The 13827-nt window shown below is 41.1% G+C and overlaps 1 protein-coding gene across 1 annotated transcript in view; it reads right to left on the bottom strand.

The window, feature by feature from the left end:
* The window catches only part of ZFR2 (zinc finger RNA binding protein 2), a 324702-nt gene that overhangs the window by 15785 nt on the left and 295090 nt on the right, over positions 1-13827 (bottom strand). The window contains exons 14-15 of the mRNA XM_073594216.1: positions 8898-8989; positions 2553-2648 (exon numbers count right to left, since the gene is read on the bottom strand). Of these exons, the coding sequence (XP_073450317.1) occupies positions 2553-2648; positions 8898-8989 (188 nt within the window). The remainder of the gene's footprint in view (positions 1-2552; positions 2649-8897; positions 8990-13827) is intronic.

The raw sequence follows: 13827 nt of genomic DNA, 5'->3' as shown, positions 1-13827 counted from the left end.
CCCCATAATGACAACGTGAAAGAAGATGGTTGGAAATCTTTGCAAATATATTTAAAATAAAAAAAATCACATGTGTATAAGTATTCACAGCCTTTGCTCAATACTTTGTTGAAGCATCTTTGGCACCGATTACAGCTTCAAGTCTTTTTGAGTATGATGCTACAAGCTTAGCACACCTATTTTTGGGAAGTTTCACCCATTCTTCTTTGCAGGACCGCTCAAGCTCCATCAGGTTAGATGGGGAACGTCGGTGTACAGCCATTTTTAGATCTCTCCAGAGATGTTCAATTGGGTTCAAGTCTGAGCCACTCAAGGACATTCACAGAGTTGTCCCATAGCCACTCCTTTCTTATTTTGTTAGAGTTTAATCTTCGTTTCATTAGACCAGAGAATTTAGTTTCTCATGGTCCGAGAGTCCTTCAGGTGCCTTTTGGTAAACCCCAGGTGGGCTGTCATGTGCCTTTTACTGAGGAGTGGCTTCTGTCTGGCCACTTTACCACAAGGCCTGATTGGTGGAGTGCTGCAGAAATGGTTGTTCTTCTGGAAGGTTCTCCTCTCTCCACAGAGAAACGCTGGAGCTCTGACAGAGTAACCATCGGGTTCTTGGTCACCTCCCTGACTAAGGCCATTCTCCCCCGATCACTCAGTTTGGCTGGGCAACCTGCTCTAGGTGGTTCCAAACTTTTAATTGAAAGATGATGGAGGCCACTGTGCTCATTGGGACCTTCAATGCAGCAGAAATTTTTCTGTACCCTTCCCTAGATCTGTGCCTCGATATAATCCTGTCTCGGAGGTCTACAGACAATTCCTTGGACTTCATGGCTTGGTTTGTGCTCTGACATGCACTGTAAACTGTGGGACCTTATAACTACAGGTGTGTGCCTTTTCAAACCATGTCCAATCAAATGAATTTACCACAGGTGGACTTCAATCAAGTTGTAGAAACATCTCAAGAATGATCAGTGGAAACAGGATGCACCTGAGCTCAATTTTGAGTGTCATGGCAAAGGCTGTGAATACTTATGTACATGTGATTTTTTTCACTTTTTATTTTTAATACATTTGCAAAGATTTCAAACAAACTTCTTTCATGTTGTCATTATGGGGCATTGTTTGTAGAATTTTGAGGAAAATAATGAATTTTGGAATAAGGCTGTAACGTAAAATGTGGAAAAAGTTAAGCACTGTGAATACTTTCCAGAAGCACTGCATTTTACATGAGATGTGTACCAAAAGGAAAGAAATCTTTTAAACTAGCAGAAGCAAAGACAGAGCCAGAATTTGTTGGAGATCTCATTGGAATCCCAAAATAAATGCAAGGAATTATTAATTCAACCTACAAAGCAGCGTTTCTCAACCGGGGTTCCGCAGAACCCTACTACCCGTCTGTCACGGGCAGGTGATGGGTCCTTCGCATCCCCTCTGCTAACTCATGCACAGGCAAGTGGCTCTGATTGTGTAGCTGTGCAGCGCTGCTCCCTGCCGCCCCCCCTCTCCCCCCCTGTCAATCCTGGGTGCTTGCTTGTGACATCACCCGGGATGGACAAGAAGGAAGGATTGGAGGGGCTGGTGGGGAACAGCGCAGCAAAGGAGGACTGATCACAGCTGCTTCCCTGCTATGCTCTGCAAATGAAGGAGACCGCTGCTCTGCAATTAGCCCTGATTCCATGTAAGGTGCCTTTTCCCCATGTGACATAATCCCATGTGACATGATCCCATGTAAGATGCCTTGATCCCATGTAAGCTGCTGTGATCCCATGTGCCAAGATCCCCTGTAAGGTGCACTACTGATCCCATGTGCTTTGCCCTGCTGCCCCCCGTACACTGCTTTCCTCAATTGTAACCCATAATTGAACATTCATAGAGAGAAAAGCAAGTACAAATTTCACAACAAACAGGTACGTTTCGATATTGATTCTGTTTAATGCTATTTCTAAAAAAAATTGTGGTTATATCAACAGCACGCTGATCACACCAATGTTCTGTGAGCTGTAGATCTGAACATTATTTAAGAGGTTTCCTGTGATCTCAAACTTTTCCCCAAGGCTTTCTCCAAAGTAAAAAGGTTGAGAAACTGTTATAAAGCACAAACTCAGAAATGAAAGCTCACATTTGGGTGGACTTCGCAGTTAGTATTTTTTCTGAAGGGGGAGGGGCAAAAGGACTTCTGAGTTGCTCCTTAGTTACAGGCTATACTTAGCAACTATCCACTGCTTTTGTAGAAAACATAAGAGGAACAAAAAAAAAATGCAGGTGGAATAATATTTCAATTTGAAGATGGGCTCTATGTACCCATATGTACCCCATTGCACAATAAGAAATTGGTTTTATGGTGAGAACTGAGAGAAAGTAGGAGCTGTTGCCCATAGTGACTAATCATGCTTTATATTTTGTTATATGGGAAAATTAAACAAATCTCATTGGACAGTATAAGGGACAGCTCCATTTCCCCCTATATTTATTTAAAGCTAGCCCAAATGTTGACAGAATAATTTTCATAGTCATCTAGAAAAGTACACTTGCAATGTATTCAAAATTCCACTGTCCCTTACCCAATCAGACAGAGCCCTCCATACCGATACTCTCTGACGCAAGTCACGAAAAATGCGGATAACAATAACACAGGACTGCAAATCACTGGCATGAGACTGGAAAAGATGCATTACAAAAAACAGTAGTAGAATAGTTAGAATTTATCACACATACTTTAACTGTAAAAAATGCAGAATATATCTGGTATTTATATTGTAACAGATTAATTAGTTCTGGACCTTGGGTATAGGAAATAATATATATAATATTTTTTTTAAAAGCATATCTCCTATACTATACTTTGCCAACAAATCTACACTGTTCTACACTGTATTCATGTGTGGAGGCAGCCATCTTGCTAGGTTTTGCTTCTGTGATTCTGCTCTGTATCGCAGCTCCTGTGTAAAATTACATTTCCAAGCAGACAATGTTTGCGTTCAATTTCTGTAAGTGTCAAATTCATTGAGAAATAGGATGTCACAACATTATCATTACATAGTTTTACATTTATGTGCAGATCAAAAACGGTCCAGTTAAAGGAACTGCAAAATAAAAAAAAAAGTTCCCATTAAAGTTGCTTTTGAATCAAATAGCTGACAGGCAGGTTATTAATGACAGAAGACACCCTATAGATCTCTTCTGCCATAAATGCATCCTTCTGCCCGTCAGTCGTCATGTTCCCTGAACCCCGCATGCGCAGCTCAGTAAACATTTATGGCCCTAATCTGTGCTGCAGCAATGTGACTTCTGCGCGCATGTGCAGGAGGGGCATCATTGTGGCCTGGCCTATCAAGTGGCCGAAGGCACGGCATCCGGTAGGAAGAGCAGGCGAAGATGGAAGCGCCAGGGGCCCGCCGGATCGGTCCTAGCACTGCACTGGACTGGACACCATATGACAGATAAGTCTGCTATAATGTACTAATATGTTGTGCATACTAGTACATTATGGCATAAACCACCTGGGGGGCCTTAAAAAAAAAATTCTAGCAGACTTTATTTCCACTTTAAATGAGGCATCTTTTCTCTTTATCATTAATATTTTAACAATTTTTTAATTAGTTTTGTTCTGTAAAATGTTTAAGCTCTCATCCACACCAATGTGATTTGTCATGCGATATGACAGTTGAAATCGCACGGCAAGTCTAGCCCTAATTTTGGCAATGGAACCGTTCAAATCGCTGTGACTCAAGTCACAGTGACTGAAAAGGTTCCTCCATTACTTTTCTGTGAGTTTATTGAGGCTTTCATTGACTTCTGCTAAATTAAGTCGTAATCCGCAATGAAATGGAAAATCCAAATCACACAGAACAGCGGCTTTGAAATCGCACTGAAGTAGCATGATTTCAAAGCTGCAGTGGTGTAAACCAGGGCTTAGTGTTCCAGTAAAAAAAAAAAAGTTAAATTAAAAAAGGGCCCTTATTTTATTTGTAATAACTTTGCAAAGCTTTGTACTAATATATACCTGCAAATATAATTTTAGTATTATAAATGAGATCAATTATAGAATACAATATATACTTTATCTACAGTAACATTAGTTATTTTAAAACTTACATCTGTCAAACTAAAAAAAAAGGCACATTTAAAAAAAAATATGCTATTGAACTTTGGAAGCTGCCCGCCTCAAAAAAAAAAAAAAAAAATAAATAAAAACGCACGCAGGGGGCAAAAGGTCACCAATATTGCATGTGGTCTCCCTGCTGCTGGCCTTTCAATACTGACCTAACAATGCCCTGTTCTACACTGTCCCTGTGTAGAGGTAGCCATCTTGGTATGTTTTGTGTCCTCATTTAAAAAGGTACCTCGATTGAGCAAGAACAGTGAGAAGACAAAGTAGTGACATCACTAAATCTCATGAAAAAGCATAAACATGTTAGACATACCTGTCCACTGCACAGAGCAGCCTCGATTCACCTCTTCTGGGTTCCCCTGCTCCGATGCACTTGGCTCCCGCTCCCCCCCCCCGACACTCTACACAAGGATGCATAGTCACCTGTGTATCCCTGATTGGTCAAACAAGGCTCTCGCAGGGACATGCACTTAAAGTAGAATGATAGACAAAACTTTTTTTTTTATTTTGGATAGAGTACAGGAGGGTTAGGCCTCATGTACACTGCTGCTGCTAAACGGACGTTTAGGAGCCGTTGGGCATTTTTTTTCAACTGCTCTTAAACTCTCCTCTATGTTATCTTATCAGTACATATACATAGGGTAATTTATAGTTGTTTGGCAGTTGAGTTTAAAAGGCTTTTTGGAACGCAAAAAAATGGGTTCAGACGCTGAGTTTAGAGGCATTATTTCAAGCGCAAAACTGACGTTTTAAAATGTGGGTACTATCTGTCAAGTTAAATTGTTCAGGAGAGGTTGTAAAAATGTCCCATGTACATGAAGCCTTATATCCCGGTTAGATTTTTCTTCGTCACCTGTGTCCCATTGCGGAGATTTCCCTTCACTTCCTGCCCCATAAACAAATAGGAAATGAGAGGAAATATCTACAAAATAAGGGAATCCCTTGGGGTCCCCCAGATAATCAGAACCATTGTCCCCATTGGAAGATTTCTGCTTTATTACTTTTCTGAGGACAACCCAAAATTTGGGATTTTCTTTTTCTTTCACTTTCAGTGATAATGGTAAACAGGACAAATAGAGGAGTGTGAATCTCCCTAACAGGGGCACAGACAGCAATTAAACTGACAATTGTTCTAATCCATCTTCACTCTATTCAAAACTAAAAAAAAGTTTTGCCTTTAGTTACACTTTAAGTATGAGGGTTTAACTTGTTCTCACCAAAACTAATAATTTTGAGTAGTTAAAATTCTATTATTTCAACAAAAAATGTTTTGCTTTGAATTTTTCCTCCAATATTCGTGTTGTCCAGTATATATAAAATATGTCTTTGTGGAAAAACAAAGTAAATTCAACCTTACAAAAGATTAAACTTTATGACTCAGTTTCAGTTTCAAAGTTTCACGATATATTTATACAATAACTGAAAAGAGGGCTGATTTTAGAGAATGGGCCATTTAAAGGAACATTCTACATATAGCAGTTGCTTACTAAAACAAATCTTTAGGCAACACAATGAAAAGAGCTGTTATGGTTACTGTCTTTATTCTTCAAACAATATCTTTGCAAGCCTCAAAGTGGCAAAAGACAAGCCTTACCTTATTAAAAGAATGTGTGTTTAACCACTTGCTTACTGGGCACTTAAACCCCCTTCCTGCCCAGGCTAATTTTCAGCTTTGAATGACAATTGCACGGTCATGCAACACTGTACCCATATTACATTTTTTATCATTTTTTTCCCACAAATAGAGCTTTCTTTTGGGGGTATTTACCACTGCTGGGTTTTTAATTTTTTGCAAAAAACAAAACAAAAAAAAAAGACCAAAAATTTTGAAAAAGAAAACAGTTTTATAAAATTTTGCAAACAGGTAATTTTTCTCCTTCATTAATGTGCGCTGATGAGGCAGCATTGATGGGTGGCACTGATGGTGGCACTGAAGGGCATTTATAGGTGGCATGGAAGGGCACTGGTAGGTGACACTGATTGGCATTGATACTGTAGGTGGCACTGGTGGGCACTGAAATGCACTGGCAGGTGGCACGGGTGGGCCCTGGCAGGCGGCGGTGGCTCTCACTGTTTGGGACCGCTGTCCCTTTGACAAGAACTGGTAATTGTCTTTTTTATTCTGCTCACAATGTCAGCGTGAGAAGAAAAAAAAGCAGATTACCAATCTTTTGTTTACATCATGTGATCAGGGCCGGCGCCAGGAGAGGGGGTGCCAAAGTCAGGGTTCCCAAGAAGTGCTAATGCTGGCACCGGCCCTCCTCTCATCCTTACTTGGCTCACTCAGTAAGCTGACACAGGCAGGCAGCGCAGCACAGCCTTGGGTGCTGTTAAATTCAGGCTCCACTGGCTCCACGGCTGCAGCTCCTCTCCCAAGTCCCGGCCCCGTCTACTCCACTCCCCCTCCTCCTCTCTTACAGATGCAGCACAGGAAGAGCAACGCAGTCTCAGAGACAAGGGAGTCCTCAGGGATCGCTATGGTAGCAAAAGGAAATCCTATCTCCCCCGGAGTGGTGGCAGAGAGACACAAACACCTCCAGTCAGCAGCACACAGACAATCGCCGCTGAACTGGAGGCCTGTGAGATGGGGGAAGGGGGCTGGAGAGGAGCCAAGTGAGAGGGGCCAGGGTCCAGCAGAAGGCACAGTAGGAGCACGAGTGGCACAGCACAGATGAAAGGACGTTGTATCTTTAAGACTGCCAACACTGTAGAAGGGTAAGCAAGTTCAATGCTGCTTTTAGCTTTATGTCGGTCTCATGTGCCGTGTCCGCAGACTCTGACCTCTCGTGTGCCATGTCCACAGACTCTGACCTCCCGTGCCCGCAGTCTCTGACCTCCCGTGCCCACAGTCTCTGACCTCCCGTGCCCGCAGTCTCTGACCTCCCGTGTGCCATATCTGCAGCCTCTGTGGAATGTGATGCAAGGGGGAGCTCTATGGACTCCTGTGTAAGGAGGGGGCTGTGGTGACCAGAGACTCCCTTACATCACAGTGTCCCTTTACACCAGAGTCAGCAACATCCCCCGTTAGATCAGATTCCTCCTTTACATCAGGGCCCACAATGTTCCCTTTCAAGTCAGATCCACAGAGTTCCCATTTACACTGTAATGGAGAACCCTGTGTGGGGCTAGATTAACCTGACCTTCATGTAAATGGAGAAATATGTTTTTTGCCTTTTGTTATACCTTAACTACTTGCCGACCGGTTGCAGTACATATACTGTGGCAGGTCGGCTCTATTGCGTGAAACGACGCACCTGTACGTCATTCTGTGCGCTAAATGGCCACAGGGGGAGCCAGTCAGTGGGTCTGGCGGACGCGATGTCTACCAGCCACCCGGGATCGCTCCCCAGAGAGACAGGACAGGGGTCTGCCGATGTAAACAAGGCAGATCGCCATCCTGTCAGGTATAAACAGAAAGATCTAGTGTTCCTAAGCAGGAACAGGGATCTCTGTCTTCCCTCAGTTAGTCCATCCCCCACACAGTTAGCAAGCACCTCCTAAGGACACATTTTTTGATTGCCCCTGTTAACCCCTTCCCTGCTAGTGTTAATGGTCCCCAAAAAAGTGTCAAAGTGTCAGTTAGTGTCCGATTCGCCGCAGTCCCACTAAAAAAATCGCTGATCGCCCCCTCCCCCCTCCTATGTATCCCGGCTCTGCTTGCCCATAGTGGGTGCTGCTAGGTAGAGAGGAGAGAGAAAAGCGCACACAGGTCCGCTCTCCTCCCCTTCTTGTTACTGACCTGGAAGCAACTGACCATTTCCCCATCCATGAAAGAATGTAATGCAATGCGATATACACTGCATTACATTCCTGACTGAATTCATGGTAACATTGATGATGTAACAGCAGCCAAATAAAGTATATGCCATATGGGGGTGGGGGTTTGCATTGTGAAGGGGAGGGAGGTAGCAGAAGGATGGTTGGGGGCACCAAACTGCATCTTCACCTAAGTAGACAAAAACCCTTGCACCGGCCCTGCACGTGGTATGGGGCCAGGATCAGTCTCTTACTCCGATCTGTGATTGGCCAAGTCTCACTGACTCGGTGATCACAAAGCGCACCACACACAGACAGCTCAGGCATGGGAGGATGTCTATTGATGCCCTCCCGGCAATTAAAGTCTGTGCTGTAGCCATCATTCAGCTATAGTGCAGGCGGGAAGTGGTTAACCAAGTCTAGAAAACTGTTAAGAGTAGGGAAAATGAGTTACTGACAAAATAATGAATGATTTTCTATCAGTTAAAAAGTTGCTCTTTACAGTAGAAGTGGTTAAGGTGTATGTCAGTGCAAAATAAATAAACTTACAACTCACGTTTTGATGTAATTACTAATATTACAACTACTAAAGGCTAAAGAGAAATGTTTTTGATCCAGATAATTGTTCTGAGCATTCTTAAATGTGATCAGGAATAAAGGTTGTTTTCCTCTGTGTGGCTAAAGTGGCCACAGTCTTTTTCAACCTTAAAACATATGGAAGTCCAAAAACGTATTTATTTTAAAGTTTCCCGGTCCTTTATTTTAACAAGATGATTCTGCAAACAACACATTCCTGTCCCTTCAATCTACACTAATTTCTCCATTTTACCCATGGGGCAGGCAGCCATAGTTGTCATTTAGGTATTTTCTGTACTTGCTGGAAAAGTTCTTTAGCCTGAAAAAGGATAACGAATGCAGCCACCACATCTAAGGACTATTAATCTTCAATATATAACTTTTTTGGTTTAGCTACACGTTAACTATCTAAAAGTGTAGAGAAAAAAAAAATAACATTTATAATAGCACAGATATGCTTTACCTGAAACCACTGAGCCTGGTGAAGATGAGTTAGAGAATTCTTGCACTTCTCTTCGCTAAGTAAACTGTTTTCGTCAGATGCTGGACAAGTATCTAGTACAAGAAAAAAAAATAAGTCAAACCTGAACTTTCTTATAAGTTGTTTTCAATCTATAAATTAATCACTGGCAAGCCTTAGCTTCAATGTGTTTAGCGTGTTTATAGTGTTTGTGGCAACTTAAGCTGGCCATGTAAGTTACAATCTAAATATACTAACAACTACAGTATGTAGTGTAAAGGCCTATCTGATTGGATATAAATGTGGCCCTAACAATACATAGTGCTTGCGAAATTTAAAAAGGAGACTATGTAAAAATGACAGGAGGGGGGCAGGTGAGTGGCACAGCTTTCTTGATTAGAAGGCGCTGCTGTTAACCTTCACAGCGCTGGAAGATAATGGGATACACACAGTCGTCCCAATACTTGTGGCAATATAGTGTACATATAGATATACAGTTAGGTCCATATATATTTGGACACAGGCACAATTTTAGTTTTTTTCAGGTATTTACCAAAACACATTCAAGCTATAGTTATATAATAGATATGGGCTGAAAGTGCACACTCAGGTTTAATTTGAGGGTATGCACATCCAAATTGGAGGAAGGGTTTAGGAATTACAGCTCTTAAAGTTGAACTTTTTTTTTTTCATCTTTCCATCTATTAAATTTTCTGCCCTTGTTTTAACTTTGGATAGTAAAATATTTTTTTTTCTGCCAGTAAATACCTTATACAGCCCACTTCCTGCTTCTTGTCTGGTAAAAAGCCTAGGCTTATGACATCAAGCACAGCTCTCTCTCACTCTTGTGAGAGTTTGCCGGGGGGGGGGGGGGGGGGGGGGTCATAAAAGGGCCAATAAGAGATGCAGAGCTGGAGGTGTGCCTCTGTGTCTGTGTAAATCCAGGATGTGAACAGGCAGCAGCTTCAACTGGCCACAGTTAAAATGGACGCAGCCAGACTTAGCGGAGGGAGATTTCTGCAGCATATTTGGCAATGGACACAGCCAGACTCAGCAGAGGGAGATTTTTGCAGCATATCTGGCAAGTACAGAATCACAGTATATATAAAATAATATGCAAAGTGGTTGGAGGGAAGCTTCAGAATGGCAAAGATGTTTTTATTACAAATTATGTGAGCAGGCTGCAGTTTCTCTTTAAGAATAGCCATCCCCCCTTTTTTAGATGACCAAAAGTAATTGGACAATTGAATCAAAAGTTGTTTCATGGCCAGGTGTGGGCTACTCCGTTATTTCTTCATCAATTAAGCGGGTAAAATGTCTGGAGTTGATTCTAAGGCTGGCCATACACTTTACAATTTTCTTGTGCAAGGGACTACCCGACTGCGTACACATTGAAAGAGTTTAGGTTTGACCTCATATTATATGGTTTTGGTAAATCTAAAGGAACATTGAATAAGAAAATTGTATAATTTATGGCCAGCCTTAGTGTGTTTTTTTCATTTGGAATTGCTGTGCATCTACATTATGTGTTCAAAGGAGCTGTCCATGCACGTAAAACAGGCCATTGTAAAGATTCAAAAACTAAACAAATCCATCAGAGAGATAGCAGCAACTTTAGGAGTAGCCAAAATAAAGTTTTGTACATTCTGAGGAAAGAAGAATGCACTGGTAAGCTCAGCAACATAAAAAGTCCTGGACGCCCATGGAAGACAACAGTGGTGGATGATCGCAAGATTCTCTCTATGATAAAGAAAAACCCATTCACAACATCCAGACAAGTAAAGAACACTCTACAGGTGGTGGGCTTATAATTGTCAAAGTCTACAATCTAGAGAAGACTTCACAAGAGCAAATACCCTCAGAGGGTTCACCACAAGGTGCAAACCATTCATAAGCATTTAGAATAGAAAAGCCAGATTAGACCTTGTCAAAAAAAAAAAAAAAAAAACACATCTAAAAAGCCAGACCAGTTCTGGAAAAGCATTCTTTGGACGGATGAAACCAAGATTAATCTGTACCAGAATGACGGGATAGAAATGTGTGGAGAAGGCTTGGAACAGCTCATGATCCAAAGCACAAAACATCATCTGTAAAACATGGTGGAGGCAGTGTGATGGCATGTGCATGCATGGATTCCAGTGGCACTGGGTCATTGGTGTTTATTGATGATGTGACAGAAGACAGAAGCAGCCGGATGAATTCTGCAGCGTTTACAGTTATACGGTCAGCCCAGGCTCAGCCAAATGCAGCAAAGTTGATTGGACGGCACTTCACAGTACAGATGTACAATGATCCAAATCACACTGCAAGAGCAACCCAGGAGCGTTTGAAGGAAAAGAAGTGGAATATTCTGCAATGGCCGAGTCAATCACCTAAACTCAACCCAATTGAGCATGCATTTCACTTGCAAAACTAAAGGCAGAAAGACCCACAAACAAAGAACTGAAGCAAGCTGTAGTTAGAGCCTGACAAAGCATCAGAAAAGAGGAAACCCAGTCTTTGGTAATGTCCATGGGTTCCAGACATCAGGAGATCATTGCCAGTAAAGGATTCTCAACTAAATATTAAAAATGAACATTTATGATTATATTCATTTGTCCAATTACATTTGAACCCCTTGAATTAAAGCTGAAAGTCTGCACGTTTTAATTTTATGCATATTTCTCACACTTAAATGATTCAGATCATCAAACAAATTTTAATATTACACAAAGATAACCCGAGTAAATGAAAGATGCAGTTTTTAAATTATTTCATTTATTAAGGGAAAAAAAAACTGTTCAAACCGGCCTGGCCCTATGTGAAAAAGTAATTACCCATGCTAAACGATGAATGAACTGTGGATCAACCACAATTTTTTTGGAAAGCTACGTTAAATTTAAAAAAAAAAAAATTTTTTGCACATGCCACACCCAGGCCTGATTACTGCCAGACTTGTTGAGTCAAGAAATCACATAAATAGAAGCTGTCTGACAAAGTGAAGCATGCTAACAGATCACAAAAAGCCACATATCACGACACAAACTAAAAAAATTCAAGAACACATTAAAAAACAAACATGTGCCGGTCTAGGAAGGGATTCAAAGCCATTTCTACAGCTTTGGAACTCCAGTGAACTACAGGGAGAGCCATTATCCACAAATGGAGATAACTTGGAACAGTGGTGAACCTTCCCAGGAGTGGCTGGCTTGTTTACAAAAATTACTCCAAGAGCATGACGACGACTCATCCAGGAAGTCATAAAAGAACCCAGAACAACATCTAAAGAACTGCAGGCCTCACTTGCCTCAGGTAAGATCAGTGTTCATGATTCAACAATAAGAAAGAGACTGGGCAAAAATGGCATCCATGGGAGAGTTCCAAGGCCAAAGCCATTGCTGACCAAAACGAACACAAAGGCTCATCTGACATTTACCAAAAAAGATCTTGATTATCCCCAAGACTTTTAGGCAAATATTCTGTGGACTGATTAAACAAAAATGTAACTTTTTTGGAAGGCGTGCGTCCCGTTACAGCTGGCATAAAATGAATACAGCATTTCATAACAAGAACATCATACCAACACTCAGACATGGTGGAGGTAGCGTGATGGTCTGGGGCTGCTTTGCAGCATCAGGACCTGAACGACTTACCATAATTGATGGAACCATGAATTCTGAACGCTACCAGAAATTCCTAAAGGAGAATGTCCGGCCATCAGTGCGTGACCTCAAGCTCAAGTGCACTTGGGTTATGCAGCAGGACAATGATCCGAAACACAACAGCAAGTCCACCTCCAAATGGTTCAAACAAAGCAAAATTTAGGTTTTGGAGTGGCCTAGTCAAAGCCCAGACTTAAATCCAATTGGGATGCTGTATTATGACCTTACACAGGCTGTTCATGCTGCAAAACCCTCCAATGTTAAAACAATTCTGCAAATAATAGTGGGCCAAATTTGCTCCACAGCAATATCAAAGACTCATTACCAGTTATCGCAAACGCTTGATTGCAGTTGTTGCTGCCAAGGGTGACACAATCAGTTATTAGGTTTAGGGGGAAATTGCTTTTTCACATAAAGCCAGGCATGTTTGGACAGCTTTTTTGCCTTAATAAATGAAACCATCATTTAAAAACTGAATTTTGTATTTACTCAGGTTATCTTTGTGTAATAATAAAATTTGTTTGATAACCTGAGTGATTTAAGTGTGACAAATATGCAAAAAAATAAATCAGAAAGTTGGCAAAAACTTTTTCACAGCATTGTGTGTGTGTAGTGTGTAATGTGTAATATATATATATATATATACACACATACACACACACACACACACACACACACACACACATTGCATCCAGAAAGAATTCACAGCGCTTCACATTTTCCACATTTTGTTATGTTACATCCTTGTTCCAAAATAGATTCAATTATTTTCCTCAAAATTCTACAGACAATACTCCATAATGACAATGTGAAAGAAGTTCATTTGAAATCTTTGCAAATGTATTTTAAAAAAATGAAAAAAAAAAAAATCACATTTACATAAGTATTTACAGCCTTTGCTCAATACTTTGTTGGAAAGTTAGGTAATGGCTGGCACAGAGGAGACATATGTACACACATGTACCAATGTGTTCCACCCCTGGGTTAAAACTGGGGAGGGGTATATGTGATAGTGCAGTGCCCTGTCACGGTGTGAGAAGGGTTGTGTGTCACAAAGGGACATATACTTCAGAACTGTCCTGCACTTATTTTGTAGTAATGTGAGGAAAATAAAAGTACATAATACATTCAACACATATAGTGCATTTGGAAAGTATTACAGCTTCGCTTTTTCCACATTTTATGTTACAGCCTTATTCCAAAATGGATTAAATTCATTATTTTCCTCAACATTCTACAAACACCACCCCATAATGACAACGTGAAATAAGTTTATTTGAAATCTCTGCAAA

This window comes from Aquarana catesbeiana, linkage group LG01 (genome assembly GCF_042186555.1).
Source record: "Aquarana catesbeiana isolate 2022-GZ linkage group LG01, ASM4218655v1, whole genome shotgun sequence".
Taxonomy (NCBI): domain Eukaryota; kingdom Metazoa; phylum Chordata; class Amphibia; order Anura; family Ranidae; genus Aquarana; species Aquarana catesbeiana.
This window is presented reverse-complemented; position numbering and strand designations above follow the sequence as displayed.